This window comes from Plecotus auritus (assembly GCF_963455305.1).
Source record: "Plecotus auritus genome assembly, chromosome: 3".
NCBI classification, from domain to species: Eukaryota; Metazoa; Chordata; class Mammalia; order Chiroptera; family Vespertilionidae; genus Plecotus; species Plecotus auritus.
Window position 1 is genome coordinate 179938975 of NC_137772.1, and position 20777 is coordinate 179959751.

At 37.5% G+C, this 20777-nt stretch overlaps 1 protein-coding gene across 1 annotated transcript in view; it reads right to left on the bottom strand.

Moving 5' to 3' along the window:
- Window positions 1-1273: 1273 nt before the first annotated feature.
- ARID2 (AT-rich interaction domain 2) overlaps window positions 1274-20777 on the bottom strand; it is a 188673-nt gene continuing 169169 nt past the window's right edge. Inside the window, exons 17-21 of the mRNA XM_080659536.1 lie at window positions 19111-19249; window positions 18938-19023; window positions 15221-15344; window positions 15042-15133; window positions 1274-2852 (exon numbers count right to left, since the gene is read on the bottom strand). Coding sequence (XP_080515662.1) covers window positions 2708-2852; window positions 15042-15133; window positions 15221-15344; window positions 18938-19023; window positions 19111-19249 — 586 coding nt within the window. The 3' untranslated portion in view covers window positions 1274-2707. The remainder of the gene's footprint in view (window positions 2853-15041; window positions 15134-15220; window positions 15345-18937; window positions 19024-19110; window positions 19250-20777) is intronic.

Below are 20777 nucleotides of genomic sequence, written 5' to 3' on the forward strand. Positions count from 1 at the left end.
GGCTTGAACTACTGAGTCTCATTAGTATATAGTCACATCCTGTCTCGAACTTGGAAGAAAAATATGCCTTGGCTATATGATTATCAATTTTGTTACTTAAAATTTATTGAGTGCCAACAGAGCACTAGGCACATATATAACACAGAATTGTACAGTCTCTAAGTTGTAGACTATATAATTTACATAGATTTCTTAAAGATAACATTAAAGCATGTATTTACAGAACTTTAGACAAAAATAACAATACTGGAAATCAGCAAGTTTCTGTCTAGCGAGGAGCACCTTTTCATGAATGAGAGGGTTACGCAGAACTTGTGCGTCAGCACTTTAATTCCATTACCCAGCAAGTCCATGTTATTTCATTATATAGTTCTATAAAGCTGTAAGAAGAAAAGCCTAAGTGGAAAGCCATAATTGGTTTCATTAGGTCAAATACATATTTAGAAAATTCTCTGCTGAGACCAATGCTTCAAGGAGACTACAGACGTATTTACATATTATAGCACAAAAGCTAGAACTATGGCATGCAATTCCAATAAGGTGGAAGAATGGTGAATACGAAAATCATTTTTCTAAACCTGAAGTTTCTTTTCTATTAATGTGATTACCATAGCAGCCTTAGTTTGCAAAGAAACATAACTTTAAAACAATGATGTTACACAAAATTATTGATGTTACACAAAATTATGTTAGAAAAATTCAAGAGATTTTTAGGTAAATACAATGAATAGAAAATTCTCCAACTGACATCCACCATTGGTAGCCTTGTAAGTTTTGGGGGCTTGAGAGTGATTATAGTGTTAACCACAGCATCTCCGGTGTGTCTATAGGCAGCCCTAATATTGGGAGATGGGCCAAGGATAAACCCCACAGCCCTAGGAAATAATCGTGACCAATGGGAGAAATGAGATTTTCCTTTGCTAGTAGTTGAATCAAAATAGTGAAGAAAATTTTTTAGATCCAAACGAAGGCCCTTTTACTCTCAGAAGCTGCTCTCAAATTCAAAGTGAGTACTTGGATGCACTGTGGTTCTGAATGATTTGTCAAAGAGACAGTGTCAAACAATAATCTGGGTTTGCCTTGCAGTCTGATGGAAAATAAATACTCTCAATCTCCTGCCTGTCTCCTGCACTCTCTCAGGAAGGGACTATCCTCTGTTCAATGTATTATAAACATACATCAAATAGGTGACTGGCCCTTGCCTTCTGCTGAATTTAAATTTCTCTATTTTTAAAGAATGTCTTAACCATACTCAGAAATGAAGGACTCAAGAAAATGTTCAGTCTTTTATTTAAAAACTATAAACAGTCACCAAAGTAAATAAAGCCATTCTATAACATAACTGTTAGGTCTCTATTTTTACTGCACATCCTAATGACACAGCAGAAATGGTGGCTGGAGGCCTTCCACACTTTTGGGTTCTAATAGAACAGGCAATAGGCAGTTATAAATGGATACATGTCACGCTGAGGAGAAAAGACAATTTAATAAGGAAGTGAGCAGTTTCTGAGCAGGAATGTGATACAGTATTAAGAATGGAAGAATAATACAATAAAATTCCACACTATATTAAGATAGAAAAAGTAGTGAAGAAAATATCATACCTGCACATAATGCATATATAACACAGGAGAAAACCTGTATAAAATTCCATGTATTTAAACCAATTTACAAATACAAAAAAATTCTGTCCAAGCTCTGAGCTTGCACATGACAAACGTTTACAGTGAATACATGTTAGGGAAAACCAAAAAATACCTTCAAATAGTTTTTCTTCTACAAAAATGACATGAGATATATTATTCATTACTCTTTCAGCCAGCAAAATGAGTTCTAACAAGGTGTATAATACAAAAAAAGAAAAGGAAAAAAAATCACAGTTCCACAACTGTTTTGACTTTACAGCATCAGTACCTTTGCAGAAGTATTTACACAAATTTAAAGAACATTCATCCACTGCGTAGAATATATCACAATTACTTACAATTGACAGGAAAGTCTAGAAAACTTTAGGACCTACCAGTAATGCTTCTAGGACACCACAGAATGTATTTCCAGTGGCTGCAGTGGCATGAAAGGTGTTCATTCTATTCACAAATATTTACAAGATCTATTCAGACTGGTAAATTTTTATGATAATAAATAAGTGAAAATATATTGGCTCAAGTAAGAAAACCAAGCTACTGATTTCTAAACAAAACACACAATCCATAGCTAGATATTGGTGGCCCCCTCAGAGATACGGGGTATAGGTGTGCTGAAACTTTTTTTTTAATTATTCAAACCAGCTTAAACGGTTTTGTAAATATAAAAATGTGCTCCTTTTTGGATATAGATAAAAATATTTAATGCTTCTATTTCATCTGCTCATGTAGGTTTTACAATATTCCTTGTATATTCCAATGTGGATGGTACTGAATTCTGATCATACCAGTTTCCATCAGGATTTATCAGATCTGAGAGACATCCTGGAGATAAGCTGGTTGACAATCCCACAGCAGTTTTTTTTTTCTTTTTCTTTTTTTTTTTTAAAACAGAACAAAGGGATCACTCAGAGATCAGAATACGAAGCTTCCTCTCAGCATCATGGGAGGAGATAAAATAATTCATTCTATGGTCTCTGCTCCATTAAGACTTGGTGCTTTCTTCAGTAACATGTGAAATGTATCTGACTTTGAGTTCCCCACTACAGAAGCGGGATTACTTTTCACTGCAGCATTTCTGAGTCCTTTTCCTGTTCTTTGCTCTGAACTGTAAAGTTAAGTTCGTAAAGGCATTTGGCAAGGGTGGAGGACGCTTCCATGTTGCTAATGGCTAGCACGGACAGGTTGTTTTCGTGTCTCTTTAACAATCTGGAAGAAAACAAAGAAGTTTATCAGCATCCAAGGTCCCAGAGATGATTCCTTGCGGATTGTGCAAGTTTAAAAACTAAAAACTTCAAAGACATAATACATAGCCCCACAGTAAATGTAAATATAGCATTGCTAGAAGATAAAAGGGAATTTGGGAAACTAGTTAAACCTTTTCAATTTACAGAGTAAACTTAGCCAACCTGAGGCATCTCAAATGGAAATGACTTTCTAGCTACTTAAACAGTAGTGTCAGAATTAGGCAACTTCTTGGCTTGTATTTTCTTCATGGTTCCTTTCTGAATACAGGACACTACCTAGCATAATTTGCATTAATCTCCATTCATGCTTCTAGAAAATTCAGGTAGTATCTCTACAAGAGTGAAATTCATAGAATCAAAGAGTGGAATGGTGGTTGCCAGGGGCTAGGGGGAGATGGAAATAAGGAATTACTAATCAATGGGAATAAAGTCTCAGTTAAGCAAGATGAAAAAGCTCTAGAGATCTGCTGTACACTTTGTACCTCTAGTCCAGTGGTCGCCAACCTTTCGGACCTCACGGATCACCAGTGGTCCACGGACCACCGGTTGGCAACCGCTGCAACAATAATGTATTGTACACCTAAAAGTTTAAGAGGACAGATCTCATCGTAAGTGTGCTTGACTCAATAAAAAAATTTTAAAAATTCAGATCCTGTCAGAAAACAGTTGGAGGGAAACAAAATGGTTGCTTTTAAGAGATTAATTGAAAATAAAAATTATGTCCTACTATGATAAAGTTTCTCTTCATTAAGTGAAAACAAGCAACATTTGCCTCAACTATTATTTGAACACCACAATATTCCATAAAAGAAACTGGTTTTTAAAAAATTTATAAACTTACTGTGTGGTTCCACTTATATGCAATAAAAACTGTAAATATTTTTTTCTTCCTTATTATTTTCTTAATTTTTCTTTTCTCTAGTTTATTATAAGAATATTATATTGTATATAACATATAAAATCTGTGTTAATCGACTGTTTATGTAAGACTTTCAGTCAACACTAGGCTATTAGATTTTTAAAATATATATATTCTTATTGATTTGAGAGAGGGAGAGGTGAGAGGGATGGAGACAACAATGATGAGAGAATCATTTATCAACTGCCTCCTGCAGGCCCCCTACTGGGGATCGAGCCTACAACTTGGACATGTGCCCTGATCAGGAATCAAACCATGACCTCCTGCTTCATAGGTCAACGCTCAACCACTGGGCCACACTGGCTAGGCTATTAGATTTTTGAGGAAGTCAAAAGTTTACATGCTGATTTTCAACTGTGCAAGGTAGAGGGGAGGGAGACCAGGGGATTTAGGGGTTGTGCTCAATGTGCCTAACCCCCATGTTGTTCAAGGGTCAAATGTATTACTAAACGATCAATGCTAAAAGCTAGGTGATTGGTATATACTAGTAAGTGTTCACTGCAAAATTATTCCAAGTTTGCCTTGCATGTGAAAATTTTCACATAACATGTTAGAAAAAAAATCAAACAGCATGAGATTATCCAAGAACTTTCAGTGCCTTCATTAAATAATCCTGGGTAAAAGGAACTGAAAGTGAAAAGGAGGGAGATGAAAACTTCTAAATTTTGAATGACAAACATTATAAGGAAGCAATAAATGGGAAAAGACAGAAATTCAAAGCCAAAATTTAACAGGTGGGGACTGTAGTAATTTTTTACCATAACAAAGCAAAGCACAGCAAAAGAACTATAAAAAATTTGAGATTCATGACTAAGGAGTTGAGCATATTTTCATATTTTTCTGGCTATTTGGGTATTTGCTTTTATGTAGTTTCCATACATAGATACTCCATAGACTGAAAAAAATGACTAAAATTAAACATTAAAATTTTATCAAATATTGATCAGTATGTGGAATAACTGAGCCTCATACATTGCTGTAGGGAGTGATAAAACCTCTGGAATTGTTACGTACTAAAGTTCTAATATCCTATGAATCATCAATCCTTCATAAAAGCTCAATAGAAATCCTATATAATAAAGAGCTAATATGCTAATTAGACGAAACAGCAGAACAACCTTCCGGATGACCTTCCAGACAAAGCCAGGGCTGCCAGGGCCAAGCCCCTTGCACGAATTTCGTGCATCGGGCCTCTAGTATATATGTATATGTGTGTGTGTGTGTGTGTGTGTGTGTGTGCATATATATATATATACATGGCCAAAAAACATGTATAGAATGTCCACAGCAGCATTCTTCTTAATAGTCCCAAACTGGAAACAGCCCATATGCCCATCAAAAGTAGAATAAAAAAATAAATTTGAGTATATTTATGCAATATAATTCTATACTGCAATAACATGAATTAGTCTCACAAACAATGCTGAGTGAAATAAAAAGCAAGAGAGAATATATACTATATGATTCTACTTAGGTAAAGTTCAACATCAGGCAAAATTAATCTGTGGTGTTACAGACTAGAAGAGTGGTCCTACAGAAGACGACGGGATCAAGACTGGCGGGGGCTCAAAGGGATGCTGTTCTATTTCTTCACTTGGATGGTTGGTTATATGGGGGTTCATTCTGTGGTAATTCATTGGGCTTTACACTTCTGTGTTTTATACTTTTCTTTAGACATAGCTTCTTTCACAAGTTTATTTAACAACTCTTTAAATGAACTATGGAATTTCTATGAAAGAAAGTCATAAAAACCTTTATTTAAAAATAGCATACAAAGTAGAATCAAAATATTTCCCCTTTATAAATTAATAGACACTTTGACAAAGAAAAAAGCATTTTCAAAATCTTAATAAAATCATATTTTCCAAACTGACAGTTGCATATTAAAAAGTATTATTTTTATGTCACAATAATACAACTAGAAAGACTAAATTTAAGTCACCAAGATGATTTTAAGGTAACAATTTCACTTAAAAAATTTTTTTATTATTGATTTCAGAGAGGAAGGAAGAGGGAGAGAGAGAGATAGAAACATCAATGAGAGAGAGATTCACCGATCGATCAGCTGCCTCCTGCACACCTCGCACTGGGGACTGAGTCTGCAACCTGGGCATGTGCGCCCTGTTTGGGAATCAAACCATGACCCCCTGGTTCATAGGTGAACCTCCAACCACTGAGCCATACCGGCTGGGTACAATTTCACTTTTTATATAAATTAATATCTTTTATTTGGGGAGGATCTACAAAAATTAAATAAGTACTCACTAGATAAAAACTGAAATATGTCTGTTTTGTTGTATAAAATTATACTTTCACTTTCATATTTCAAAAGTTCTTTTTGATATGTTTAACAAAGCATAAACATTGTGTCACTTTAATGCACTTAATAGGTAATGTGAAATAGTTTTTAAGTACCATTATTGGAAACAATTTAAGACACAAATCAGGAGTTTGAACACAAGTGTATCTCCTCTAGCTTCCAAAATAAATATATTTTCTGGAGAAACTAAACCAGAAAGGCTTAAAACTTACAGTGACAGACACTGGGAAGGTTGGGAGGTGATCAATTGGACAAAACCCGGGACTGGGTGAAGTGAACACACATGAACGAAGGGATAGCTTCCTGGCCTCTCCCCCATTTCTGTTTCCAGAACGCAGGACCTCACATTGACTCTTATCCAAACTGCCCACCTCCAAAGGCAAGAAAATCAGAGCTTCTTCTCTGGAGAAACAATCTTTCTATAGAAACTGACATTTGGGGTAGAAGTGGGCTTCTAATAAACCAACTGGTTTATCAGGGGTCACCCTAAAATAGCAATCACCAGTGACAAGTGGAGGTCACACACCCAGAGGGTCCAACTAGTTTTTAAAAATATTTTATTCTTATAAAATAAAGCCAAGGAATTTCAGACATTCAAGGAATTTCAAGGAAATGGCAACTATACTGCGAGCAGATGAAATTTCAAAAATGCTAGGAATTAATATCCTCAGAGAGAGAAGGCACTCTCTCCAACATATGAACAGAATGTTACAATACAGCAATAACTGGCAGCTCAGAAAGAGCACTTAGAAATTAAAGCAGAATAGCTAAAGTAAAAATTCAATAGATTGATGATAAAGTCAAGAACATTTCCAGAAAATAGACAAAAATTAAAGCTGAGAGAGAGAAAAAATTAGAGAAACCTATAATGAGAGGAATATGCTAATTATCCGTTACACCCTGAGGCGTAACAACCAACTGCATAATGACTGGATCACGGATCTGCAGGAGGATGGGGTAGCCAACTACAATCAGGCCAGAGAGCTACAGGAGGGGGCAGGGCAGAAAGCTATGAGGGGGTGGGGGGGGGGGGCGGGGGAGCTCCAGGAGGGCAGTTCAGCGAGCTATGAGCAGTGGAGAGCTACCAGAGGCGGTGGGCGGGTGGCCAGCTGAGGCAAGCAGCAGCAAGCTACTGGCACATGGTGCGCAGGGCTACTAGTCAATCTATAAGGGTCCAGCATCCACAAAACAGAAGTTCAAGAAATGGGAAATAGAGACAATGCTGCTTTTAAGAGTCTCTCTTTGCCTTTAAACTTTGCCATTCTTGGTGTTGGCCTCTTTGGGTTTATTTTGTTTGGGACGCTGTGCTTCCTGGACTTGAATGTCTTATTTTCTTCACCAGGATAGGAAAATTTTCACCCATTGTTTTTTCAAATAGGTTCTCAATCCCATGCTCTCTCCTCCTTCAGGTACACCTATGATGTTGTTAGGCTTGATGTTGTCCCAAAGGTCCCTTAAACTATTCTCATTTTTTGGGATTCTTTCTTTTTGCTACTCCAATTGGGTGTTTTCTGATACCTGGTCTTCCAAATTGCTGCTTTGATCCTCTGCTTCATCTAATCTGCTGTTGATTCCTTCTAGTGTATTCTTCATTTCAATTATTGTATTCTGCATTTCTGATTGGTCTTTTTTATGGTTATATGTCCTTTTTTATGGTGTTGAAGTTCTCACTAAGTTTCTGGAGTTCCTTATAACCATTGTTCTGAACTCTGTATCTGAGTTGCTTACCTCCATTTCTTTCTTTTTTAAAAATATATTTTTATTGATTTCAGAGAGGAAGGGAGAGGGAGAGACAGAAACATCAATGATGAGAATAATTGATCAGCTGCCTCCTGCACATCCCCTCCTGGGGATCGAGCCTGCAACAGGGGCATGTGCCCTTAACCAGAATCCAACCAGGGACCCTTCAGTCCCCAGGTGTCTGTTCTATCCACTGAGCCAAACCAGCTAGGGCTGCTTGCCTCCATTTCTTTAAGTTCATTCTCTGGAGATTTCCCCCGTTCTTTTATTTGGGACACGTTTCTTTGTCTCCTCATTTTGGCTGCCTCTCTGTTAGTTTCTATGTATTAGGAAGATCTGTTAGGTCTCCAAATCTTCATAAGGTGGCTTTATATAGTAGGTGTCTTGTAGGGCCCAGTGGCACAGACTCCTGGGGTCATCCAAGCCTGGTGCTCTAGCTCCCCACTCCCCAAAATTGGAGACTGTGTACAACCTCCTGATGTAGTTGAGCCTTGACTGTTGTTGGTGTGTCAATGGGAAGGATTGACTCACAGATGAATCAGCTATGAGGACTGGCTGTAACTATAGCAGAGGAGCTACTGTGTAGGGGCCAACCCATGGAGCAGGACTCACTTCAGTAGGGTCGTGGTGCCTGCAGAATCCACCCCTTGAGTGCGTCACTTGTGGAGGTTGCTGGGTGGTACTCCGGCATGGTTGAAGCTGGCCACTGTGTGAGCTGGGTCAGTGGCTTTCTGGGAGGTGCAGGCCAAGACTGGCCTCTGACTGTGCCCTGCCTAGGGCTAACAGGCATGAGCTACAGAATGATATGCAGATGGTTATCACTTATGATGGGCTTGCAGATTCCCAGGGGAGGCCATGCTGTAAACCAAGGCCAGATGTTGCTAGTGCCAAGCCTGGGTCGGGCCACTTAGCAAAAGGTACGTGGGATGCTGAGGCCAGATGCTGCTTGTTTGTGATTTGTGAACCTTTGAGAAAGTTTAGGAATGTCCGCAGCATGAGCCAAGACAGGCCATTTGTATGGAAAAAAACACTGGAAATAGGTTAGAAGGACCCACAAGTTGGGCGATGTGGGTCTCAAGGAATCATCAGGGCAGGGCAAAAAGTTATTAGCCAGAATAATGGAGACTCAGATTTGGTGTCTACAAAAGGAACCATGGTCACTGCCAGCACTTCTGTCTGGGATAAAGCTGCTCCTCCGGCCCTCACCCAAAGCCAGATAATTCACTGCCTCCTCATGTGCCCCTGGTGCCTCTCAAGCTGCTACCCCAGCGCTGGAGCTCAGCATGAATCTGAGTTAAGTTCCTGTGCAGGTTAAGATGAACGGCTGCGATTCCAGCAGCCCTCTGTCTCACTCAACTGCAATCTCTGCTAGTATTTACAGCTAGAAGTTATGGGGATTTCTCTTTCTGGTACTGGAACCCTGGACTAGGGAGCTTGCTGTGGGGCAGGGACTCCTGGATTTCAGGAGACACTTCCACAGCTGAGATATCCCTCATGATGTTTAACCACCACACATGGGTGTGGACCAGCCTGTTCTGCATCTCTGTCCCACCTACCAATTCTTAAATGACTTCATATCCATAGTTATAGCACTTCTGTTTAGGGGTGGTTCTCAATGATGGCTATTCTGTACTTTAGCTGTTATTCTGATGTGGTCGTGGAAGGATGCCAATATTGTGTTTACCTACTCCATCTTGACCAGAAGCTCTCATTCTTTTTTTGAGGCTGAATAACATTCCATTGTATATATACACAAACCACATTTCAGTTACCCATTCATTTATTGATGAACACTTGGGTTACTTCCACCTTCCAGCCAAGCTGCTATGAACAGTGGTGCATAAATATCTGTTCAACTACCTGCTTTCAGTTTTGTGTATATACCCAGAAGTGGAATTGCATAAATAATCCTATGTTTAATTTTTAGACGACTGCCATACCATTTTCACAGTGGCTGTCCCTTTTCATATTTCCATCAATAATACACAAGGGTTCCAATTTTTCCACATCTATGCCAACATTTTTTGTTTTGTTTTTTAATAATAGTCATCCTAATGGGTATGAAGTAGTATTTCATTGTGGTTTTGATTTGTATTTCCCTAATGATTAGTAATGTTGAGCATCTTGTCATGTGCTTATTGGCCATTTGTTTATCTTCTTTGGAGAAATGTCTGTTTTAGTCCTTTGCTTATTTTTTTTTTTTTTAAATATATTTTATTGATATTTTCACAGAGAGGAAGGGAGAGGGATAGAGAGCCAGAAACATCGATGAGAGAGAAACATCGATCAGCTGCCTCCTGCACACCTCCCACTGAGGATGCGCCCGCAACCAAGGTACATGCCCCTGACCGGAATCAAACCCGGGACCTTTCAGTCCGCAGGCCGACGCTCTATCCACTGAGCCAAACCGGTTTCGGCAGTCCTTTGCTTATTTTTAACTTGGTTTGTTTGTTGTTGAGTTTCAGGAGTTCTTTATATTTTCTGGGTATTAACCCCTTTATCAGATATGTGATTTATAATTATTTTCTTCCATTCTATGGGTTGCGTTTTTATTCTGTCAGTAGTATCCTTTGATGCACAAGTTTCTAATTCTGATGAAGTTCAATTTGTTTTTCTTTTGTTGCCTGTGCCTTTGGTGTCATATACACATGTCCAAGAACTCATTGCCAAGTCCAATGTCATGAAGCTATATAGTTTTAACTCTTACATTTATGTCTTTGATCCATTTTGAGTTAATTTCTGTATATGGTTGTTTGCTAAAGGGTTAAAAACTTCCTTCTTTTGTATGTGACTACCCAGTTTTCCCAACTCCATTTGTAGAAAAGACTGTCTTTTCCTTCTTGAATGAAGAACTGGCACCCTTATTGAAAATCATTTGACCATGTATGTGAGATCTTATGTCTGGGCTCTCTATTCTGTTTTTTTGGTCGTTATGTCTGTCTTTTCCCCAGTACCACAGTTTTGATTACAGTAGCTTTGATTTGAAATCAGGATGTGTAAGTCCACCAACTTTCTTTTTCGAGAGTTTTGGCTATTCAGAGTCCCTTGAGATTCCAAATTTTAAAATGAATTTTTCTTTAAAAAAGAGTCATTTTGTTTATGAGAGGAGTTGCATTGAATCTGTAGATTGCTTTGGGTAGTACTGACATTTTAACTCTATTAAATCTTCCAATCCATCAACAAAGGATATTTCCCCATTTATTTATGTCTTCTTTAATTTCTTTCAGCAATGATTTATAGTTTTCAGTATATGTCTTCCATATTCTTGGTTAATACGATTCCTATATATTTTATTCTTTTGATTTATTATAAATGGAATTGTTCTCTTAATTTATTTTTTGAATCGTTCATTATTACTGTATAGAAAAGTACCATTTGATTTTTAAATAAGACTTCTGTATTATACTGATAAAAAATAAATGCATCAAAAGGAAAAGAAATACATTGCAATTCTCCAGTGCTCATGCTTAATCAGAATGGAGATAAACTGCATTTAAACATCTTAAACTATTCAATCATTCTGAATTTCAAAATTTAAAAATACTGACATTTCATGTTGTTCAGTATGATGTACTGTAAGAATAAAGCTAAATATCCATGTATCTTCCTTTTGTGCTGCAGGGATTTGTGTGTGTGTGTGTGTGTGTGTGTGTGTGTGTGTGTGTGTGTGTGTGTGTGTGTTTACTGCAAATAGAATTTGCTTTAGTCTAAGAAAAATACAAACCACACCCTGTAACTTATTTCACCAAGACGAGGAGTATCATCAGAGAACTATCTTGTGCAGCTATCTGATTTCCTACACTCTTCTTCCCACATATATATGTTTTGCCAGATTCTCTGTCAGTATTTTAACTCAAGCAAAACTCCCCATCAGTGTAGATGTTCAGTAGATGTTCTATATGGGGATTCCAACCTGGACTGGGAAGGTAAAGGGAAAGAATTTAGTGGATTGTGTTAATTCTTTTGCTTCTGCCATTTAAGATAATAGGAACTGAAGATGCCAGAAGACATTTGGGAGGTTCAGAGTTAAATAAAATAACAAAATCAACAACAGCATAAAAACAGTAAAATGAAAACTTTTGGCCCAATAATTATATTCAAGTCAGCCAAAGTGTCTTTGCTGTAAGCTTAAGAATGTGTAATGTGGCCCGGCTGGTATGGCTCAGTGGCATCCATGCACCAAGTCACTGGTTCGATTCCTGGTAAGGGCACATGCCTGGGTTTTGGGCTTGATCCGCAGTTAGGGGGGCATGTAGAAGGCAGCCGATCAATGTTTCTCTCTCATTGATGTTTCTTATCGCTCTCTCGTTCTCTCTTCCTCTCTCTCTAAAAGTTAATAAAAACACATTAAAAACAAAAAGAATGTGAGGAAAGTCTGCATTCCCACCAGCAGTGTACTAGGGTTCCTTTTTCTCCACATCCTCTCCAGCACTGTCATTTGTTGATTTGTTGATGATAGCCATTCTGACAGGTGTGAGGTGATATCTCATTGTTGATTTGATTTGCGTCTCTTAGATGATTAGTGACTTTAAGCATTTTTTCATATGTCTCTTGACTTTCTGTATGTCCACTTTGGAGAATTGTCTATTTAGGTCCCTTGCCCATTTTTTAATTGGATTGTTTACCTTCCTTTTGTTAAGTTGTATGAGTTACCTATATATTTTGGAAATTAACCCCTTATCAGATGAATCATTGGCAAAGTACACTGCTGGTGGTAATGAAGACTGGTGCAGCCACTGTGGAAAACAGTATGGAGTTTCCTCAAAAAATTAAATATGGAACTCCTTTTTAGACCCAGTGATTCCACTCCTAGGAATTTATCCTAAGAATCCTGAAACATCAATCAAAAAGAATATATGCACCCCTATGTTCATAGTAGTGCAATTTACAATAGCTAAGATTTGGAAACAGCCCAAGTGCCCATCAGCAAATGAGTGGATTAAAAACCTGTGTTACATCTACACAATGTAAATACTACCCAGCTATAAAAGAGAAAGACCTCTTACCATTTGCAACAGCATGGATGGAGCTGGAGAGCATTATGCTAAGCGAAATAAGCCAGTCAGAAAGATAAGTATCACATGATCTCACTCATATGTGGAATCTAATGAACAAAATAGATCCAGAGACACAGAAACATGGGACACACTGTCGAATTGCAGAGGGAAGACAGGGAGGGTGGGTAAAAGAGATCAACCAAAGAACTTGTATGCATAACTCATGGACAAAGACAGTAGGGTGATGAAGGCCTTGGGTAGGGGGAAAGGACAGGCTAGAAGAAGTCAATGGGGGAAAATAGGGGACATGTAATACTTTCAACAAATAAAGATTTTAAAAAAAATAAGAATGTGAGGAAAAAGCCCTAAGAAAAAGTTTAAAATTACTTTAATAATTCCAATTGCCTACACAAATTTCAGACAGATTCTACAAAAAAAATTAACTTGTGAGACTTCTTTTCTTCCATCTATCAATCAAATACTCACTGAATCACTATTACATTCCCCACAGTATGCTAGGCACTAAGGACACACATACACATAAAATCAATGTTCAATCCCTGCTTTCAAAGAACTCAGGTGGTAACAAGCAATGTGTGCAGTGGTAGAGAGTACCTACTGCACCCTAGGTCAGCAGCAGGTTTGTAAGAAAGATGTCAGGAAAGGAAGAGGTCACCCTGAGTTGAATCCTAAATATGAATAGGAAGTAGAGATTACCTATAATGTATTGGGCATTGTGCTAGGTATTCAGGCTACAAATATTAATCAGAGAGTCAGAACATAGGTCAGTAAGAGAAAAAGGTAATATCAAAACAATTTACACAGTAATATTTAATATTGTAAGACATGTTATAAAAATAGAGAACAACAAACTTGGTGGGGAAGGAGAACACAGCATAAGAAAGGTGGCAGACAGAAGCTAATGTCTGAGCTGAATTATGAGGAGTTTGCAGATATTCAATAGGCAGGTAACACAGAGAGAAGGGCATTCCAGGCAAGGAACAATAAACAATGAGCATTGGAACAAATGTACAAAAGTGTGACATGGAAGTCTAGCATGATTAGGAATCTACATGTGATTTAGTGTGGCTGAAACTTAAACATAGGCTAGGCAGCAAAAGAAGGGTGGGGAGGGCAAAACAGTGAGAAAGGTAGGAGAAATCATGTTATAAATTAAACAGGAAGATACCGGTGCTCTCATGTGGTTACTAAACCTTCATATTTCTTTTGAAAAGCTTTATTTTTAAAAAATTTGAGTATTAAGAATTTTTCTTACTCATTTGTGAGAGTACTTGATACACTAAATATAGTAACTTTTGTCATTGCAAAAGTTCTTTAGTTCTAAGAGTTTTAGTCATCTGTAATTAATAAAAGTTTTAAAATTTGATATAGTCAAATTCATTGCTTTTTTTTTTTGTAATTGATACCACTGTTTTTATGTTTGGAAAATCCAGTTGTAAGGTTATTGCAAGAAATATCATAAAAGGCAAAATGAGGAGAAGGAAGGAGAACTAAGGTAGATTCAAGATATATTTAAGGAATAGGAATGTGAGAGAAGAGAGACTCAATGAGAAAGTCACTATCTTCACTATCTGGAAGATAAGATACCTTAGAGGACAACTTTTCAACAAAGGAACTTGAGATATGGGAGGAATACTAGAGAAGCCAGTTAATCTTCAAGGGAGACAAGGTCCAAAAGGCATCAATAGAATATTTCATCTTTCAAGGACCTACAAAATCCCGAGTTTTCTCTTGGTTAAGTCCATTAGAAAGTAACTTTTAACACTTCAGTAGTGAATGTTAACTTTGATAGCTTCATTAAAATGCCAATTAACAAATTGGATTTTATTCTAATTCCACATAATTCAAATGATCAATTCATTCCTTCCTCCCTAAGTTTTCTCTTTAGCAGATCTACTTTTTACTCTAAAGTCTATGGCTACCAAGAAAATTAACATAATAAAACAAGTTAAAGGAACACCTTTTGGTAGTTTCAACATCTCTCTACTTTTTGGTTTTTAAGATATCCCAATGGCCTGACCTTGGCATAAGCTTTCTGACATACAAAGTTCCTGAGAAAAACAGTGAATAAAGTATAGATATCTAATTTCATTACCTTATAAGAAAAGTAAAATAATCTAAATTTATTTTGGCTATGGAAAACAGATTACTCACCTGCGACCACATTCTGAATATTTACCAATATTTTTTAATATTAAGGCAGCTGTTAGTCGGATGTGTTTAGTTATTGGTCCCTCTTTTTCATCCTTAAAAAGAAAGGAAAAGAAAAGAATAAAGATCTAAATCACACAGTGCTCACACCTTTACAGGAAAGGCTTTCAAGGCTTGCTTACTGTAAAATCTCGAAAGACGAGGTTTCTTGATCCTCTCCTTAGAGCCATAAGGGCAGCACTGGGATGGTTCACAATGGCCTTTTGTGCTCTAGGAGTTGAGCTTGTGCCCCCTACAACTGGCTGCCTAAATTGTCAGACAGAAAAAGAAACTGTTAACATGATGCTGCAGACTGACCATGACCAACCTGCCAACTCCAGGTGGATACAGGATGAATAAAATCTCCCATGGCCCAGCATTAATATTTATTCTTTGTCAGCCTAGCAAAGGGGCTCTTAGTATCAGGTGAAATTGCAAGTGTTTTATTTTCCAATTTACCAATTTTAAAGCAAACAATAGATGTTCCAGCATAATCCATTTTTAAAGTTACTGTGCTAGTAAACATACAATAAAAATAAATACAACATAAGTCAGATGGAAAAAGACAAAAACCATATGATTGTACTCATGTGGGATATGAAACAGAAAGCAACGAATGAAAAACAACAATAAAAAACAAACTTATACACACAGACAACAGTATGTTTATTGTCAGAGGGGGAGGATGAAGAGGGTGAGGGGGCTTAAATATATGGTGATAGAAGGAGAGTGGTTTTTGGGCAGTGAGTACACAATGCAATATACAGATGATGTATTATAAAGTTGTACACCTGAAACTTATATAATGTTATTAACCAATGTTACCCCAATAAATTTAATTTAAAATTACAGCATAGTACCAAAGTTTGTGGAATTTACATCATTGAATATAATGTGAAGATGTTAACAAATAAAAACGTTGCCTGCAATTTGAGCTGCAAATTATTTTGGCTAAACAATACCAAGACTAAAATATTATTACCTAAGAATGTACTGACATAGGTATAGGTCATCCAGAAAAAGATAACCTAATATAATAATACTAGAGGCCTGGTGTATAAAAATTCATGCACTGGAGGGGGGGGGGGTCCCTCAGCCCAGCCTGTCCCCTCCTACAGTCTGGGAGCCCTCAGGGGCAGGAGATGACCCGGCGATCAGGGAAAGGTGACGCCCCCATCACACCTCTGCTGCTGCCATGGCTGGCAGCGCAAGCCTCGGCCAGCCCTGGTTACCTGAGCCTCAGGCAGCCCTGGGCAGCTGGGCAGCCGCCATCCGAGGCTTGCCTGAGCCTCCGGCTGGCCCTGGGTGGTTGGGGGCCTGAGGGGATTAGGGGACTCTGGAGGCAGGCGCGTGGGGTGGGCCTCGCCGTGATGCGTGCCTGCCGCCCTGGCGGGGCTGAGGGGACTGGGCGCCGCCATCTTGTGGCTGTGGGCACCGCCATATTTGAGGGTGTGGCAGTCAATTAGCATATTCCTTCCATATTGGCTGTGGGCGTCACGTCACCATCTTTGTGAGGTGTGATGGTCAATTAGCATATTCCCTCTTTATTAGATAGGATGAAAATATGTTAAACAACACACTTCAAACTATTTGTTACATAATCTTATTTTTCACCATTATTTAATAACTCTAATCAACGCTTTCAGTATAAGTCTAACATCCTTTTTAAAAAACAGACTGAAGGAATGAATTTTACCTAAAATTAGATTCAAACTACTGTAGATTTCCTTGGCCAAGCAGAAAATTGCATTAATATAGCTTTTGTATTCTGCTGAGGCCATGGTGGAAAGAGCACTGACTTGCATGTGAGGAAATCCTGTCTATTTCTGGCACTATAACTAGTTGTATGACTTTGAATATTTCAGTTTGCCCCTCTATGCTTCATGTTTCACATATGTAAAGTGGGGATATTTTTGGCACTTTTTTACATAAGTAAACTCATTTTGAATATTAAATAAGTTAATATAAAAGCAATCTTTGAATTATAAACCAGTTTATAACTACATATAGTTGTCAAAAGAAAAGAATATTTACATATATACTGTTATTAGATTTTATGTGTAAACTAGAGGCCCGGCGCACAAAATTTGTGCACTTGGGAGCGGGGGTCCCTCAGTCCGGCCTGCGCCCTCTCGCAGTCCGGGATCCCTCGTGGAATGTCTGATTGCTGTGGAGGCGAGAGAGGCTCCCACCACCGCCACTGCGCTCGCCAGCCATGAGCCCGGCTTCTGGCTGAGTGGCGCTCCCCTGCGGGAGTGTGCTGACACCAGGGGGCAGATCCTGCGTTGAGCGTCTGCCCTCTGGTGGTCAGTGCACGTCATAGCGAGCAGTGAGAGGCCTTAGCATTCATTAGCATATTACACTTTGATTGGTTGAACAGCCAACCGGACTCTTAGCATATTAGGCTTTTATTGTATAGGATGACAAATATTTTTGATTGACTGTAATTGATACACCAAGTATCTCTTCCTCCAAACTTGAGCAAAACCAAACATATTCCAACATATTCTTTTTTTTTTTTTAATATATATTTTATTGATATTTTTACACAGAGGAAGGGAGAGGGATAGAGAGTTAGAAACATCGATGAGAGAGAAACATCGATCAGCTGCCTCCTGCACACCTCCTACTGGGGATGTGCCCGCAACCCAGGTACGTGCCCTTGACCGGAATCGAACCTGGGACCTTTCAGTCCGCAGGCTGACGCTCTATCCACTGAGCCAAACCGGTTTCGGCCCAACATATTCTTATAAGCTACGTAATATATATAAATTAAAGACAGTGAAAATTATAGGAAAAGATATTTGGCAGAAAAATGACTTTCTGTTGCCTGTAGGATAAAACTCAAACACATGATTATAGCTTATGAGACCTTTTGCTATTTACTGCTTATTCTTTGGGTCTCAGTTTGGAGGTACTTTCTGCCAGAAAGCCTTCCCTGGATTGGTTTAGGTGAGCTCTCATAGTATATTGTGCATCTCTTCATTTTAGCACTTTTATACTATATAGTAAGAATTACCTACATCTCTCACTGGATGGATCTGCAGACACTTAAGAACAGCAAAATGTATCTTGGTCATGTATACCCCATGCCATACCTTAGTGTATAGCACATAGTAGATGCTCATAAACAGAAACTGAATAAAGTATGTAAGCAGATTCTGTAGTCCCATATTTCTAGTTCTTCTAGAATATCAGCTCTAAAGTTAGAGACTATGTCTTATTCTTAGAATTCCCTAGGTCTGGCACAATGCCTAGTAGATTGCACTATCTTACTAAGTGGTGGCAAATTAATTTTCACATTTTCAGAGTTAAAAATATTATTCAGGTTACAGAATCTATAACTAAGGCCCTCAGAAACAGAATAGGAGATACTATATAAATCTAATAAGGAACTTACAGAAATCTGCAACTCAGAACTCCACTACATTCATTAGAAGTATGTGAATTGTAAGAAGAAATCTCTTTGCCATTATCAAATACATGTTCAATTACTCTCAAAGAATAAAAAATAGGGGCGGAAAAAGTAGGTTTACAGTTGTGAATGTGATAGTTTATTCTTGTATTATTTATTAATTATTGCATTATTTTTCATTCAAACAACTATAAACCTACTTTTGCCCACCCCTGTATATAGTTACAGTTTACAAAATATTTCTCATATAAATATGAAAGTGATGCTTGGAGTATTTAAGCAATTTGAATAGGGTCACATAGTTGGTGAATGGTAGAGCTGGACCAGAACACAGGTTTCCAGTCTCCTAATATGCTAAAGTTAAATTTCATTGTTAATATGTTTTGCCTACTTTCCTGATTTTTCTTTCTGTATATACAACAGGAAGTAAACTCATGTTCCTTACTTGGTAGAAGGTTTTTGACTTCCTGCTTGTCCTGGTTCATCTTGTTTTAATCCTGCAAGCAGGGCATCCTTTGAACAGTGCTTATCCTTTTTGAGAAAGAGGAAGTAAAAGAATATGCATCAAAACCTTTAATGCAAAAGAGTTACTGACCAAACAGTATTAAGAAAGTGTACCTGTAAGTGGGTAATAAAAGAAAACCTTTGTCGTTGAAAAGGCTCACAACCTTCCCACAGACATTGCCCTGGATATACATCTTTTCCTCCATGTTCAGTCGCTGCATGGTAGAAAACCTGTGAGGGTGTCTGAAACCACCTGCAAAAAATAAAAATAACAAAATTTCTGACACTGAATAAAGTCTTTATAACAGAAAACTTGCTCTTTTAATACAAAAGCTCCAGATCAATATACAGAAATATTAAGCAAAATAGTGCAAGCAAATTTCAAGTTCATTTCATTTCAAAGAATATTTTGAAACTATCTTGAAACAAATTTCTCTGCATGTATGTCCATGCTAAATGATTACCATGAACACTTTTGGTTATTTGTTTTCAGTTTAATGTTTCATTAATTCCCCACCTTGAATGAAGGTCAGCTAAGAATCTCTTAAAAGTAAATGAAATATCATTTTAAAACACAATAGAACATTCTTTTATATACAAATACCATACTCCATTGTACTTTTAGAAGCTGCTCAAACATTTACATATAATACACTCTAGCATATTTAATCTAACAATCTAACAATCTAAATGCTAAGCATCTTGGTAGGTCTATCTTTTAGTTGAATCACATTTTGTATGTTTGTCCATGTCTTGAATTTCTCCAACATCATACCCTACTCACTCATATACCGAGGCTTAACGATACAAGTGTCTGAGTGAATAAGTGGTCAAGTATACAAACGTGAAGAATGACAGATACTATTTCTCTCATTAATTAGAACACATAGCAACGAGAGAGAATACTGGAATGCAAACAGCAAGTAATACATTGAAAGACTTCAATTACTAAGTAGTAACTCAAATATTTGCACAATCAATATCTTTAAAGTTTATGGAAAAGCTCCCTTAGGATTTGATTTTTTAAATGTCATGTAAACACACACACACACATTTTAAATAGAGAAATTTCGTTGCAATGGTTCCTATTTTGTGTGTGTGTATGTGTGTGTTGTTTTTTTTTAAATTAATCCTCACCCAAGGATATTTTTTCCTTTCATTTCTAGAGAGAAAGGAAGGGAGGGGGTGAGCAGGGATCAAGCCTGCACTGAGGTAAGTCCCTTGACCTGAATCAAATCAGTAACCCTTCAGTCCTCCAGCCAATGCTCTAACCACAGAGCCAAACCAGCTAGGGCTAATAAACATGTATATATGTGAACCAATTTTTGATGTACAGTATCTATACAATATTTTAAATTAGTAAATAACTTTAGGAAATAACCGATTTATAAATTAATAAATTTTAATCAAGAGTAAATACTGAATTATAAAAGACAATGTCAAAATTATTATAGATTACATATTTCATATCATTCATATTCATTTATATAAATACCTACCAAAAGTTTATTGTGAGACTATCATGGGTTGGAAAAATTAGTATTATTAAAATGTCCACAGTACCCAAAGCAATCTACAAATTCAATATAATCCCTGTTAAATTCCAATGGCATTTTTCACAGAAATAGAACAAACAATACTAAAATCTGTATGGAACCACAAGACTTCAAAGAATCAAAGCAATCTTGCGAAAGAAGAACAAAAGCATAGGCATCATGCTCCCTGATTTCAAACTATAAATAACAAAGCCATAGTAATTCAACAGTATGGTACTGGCATAA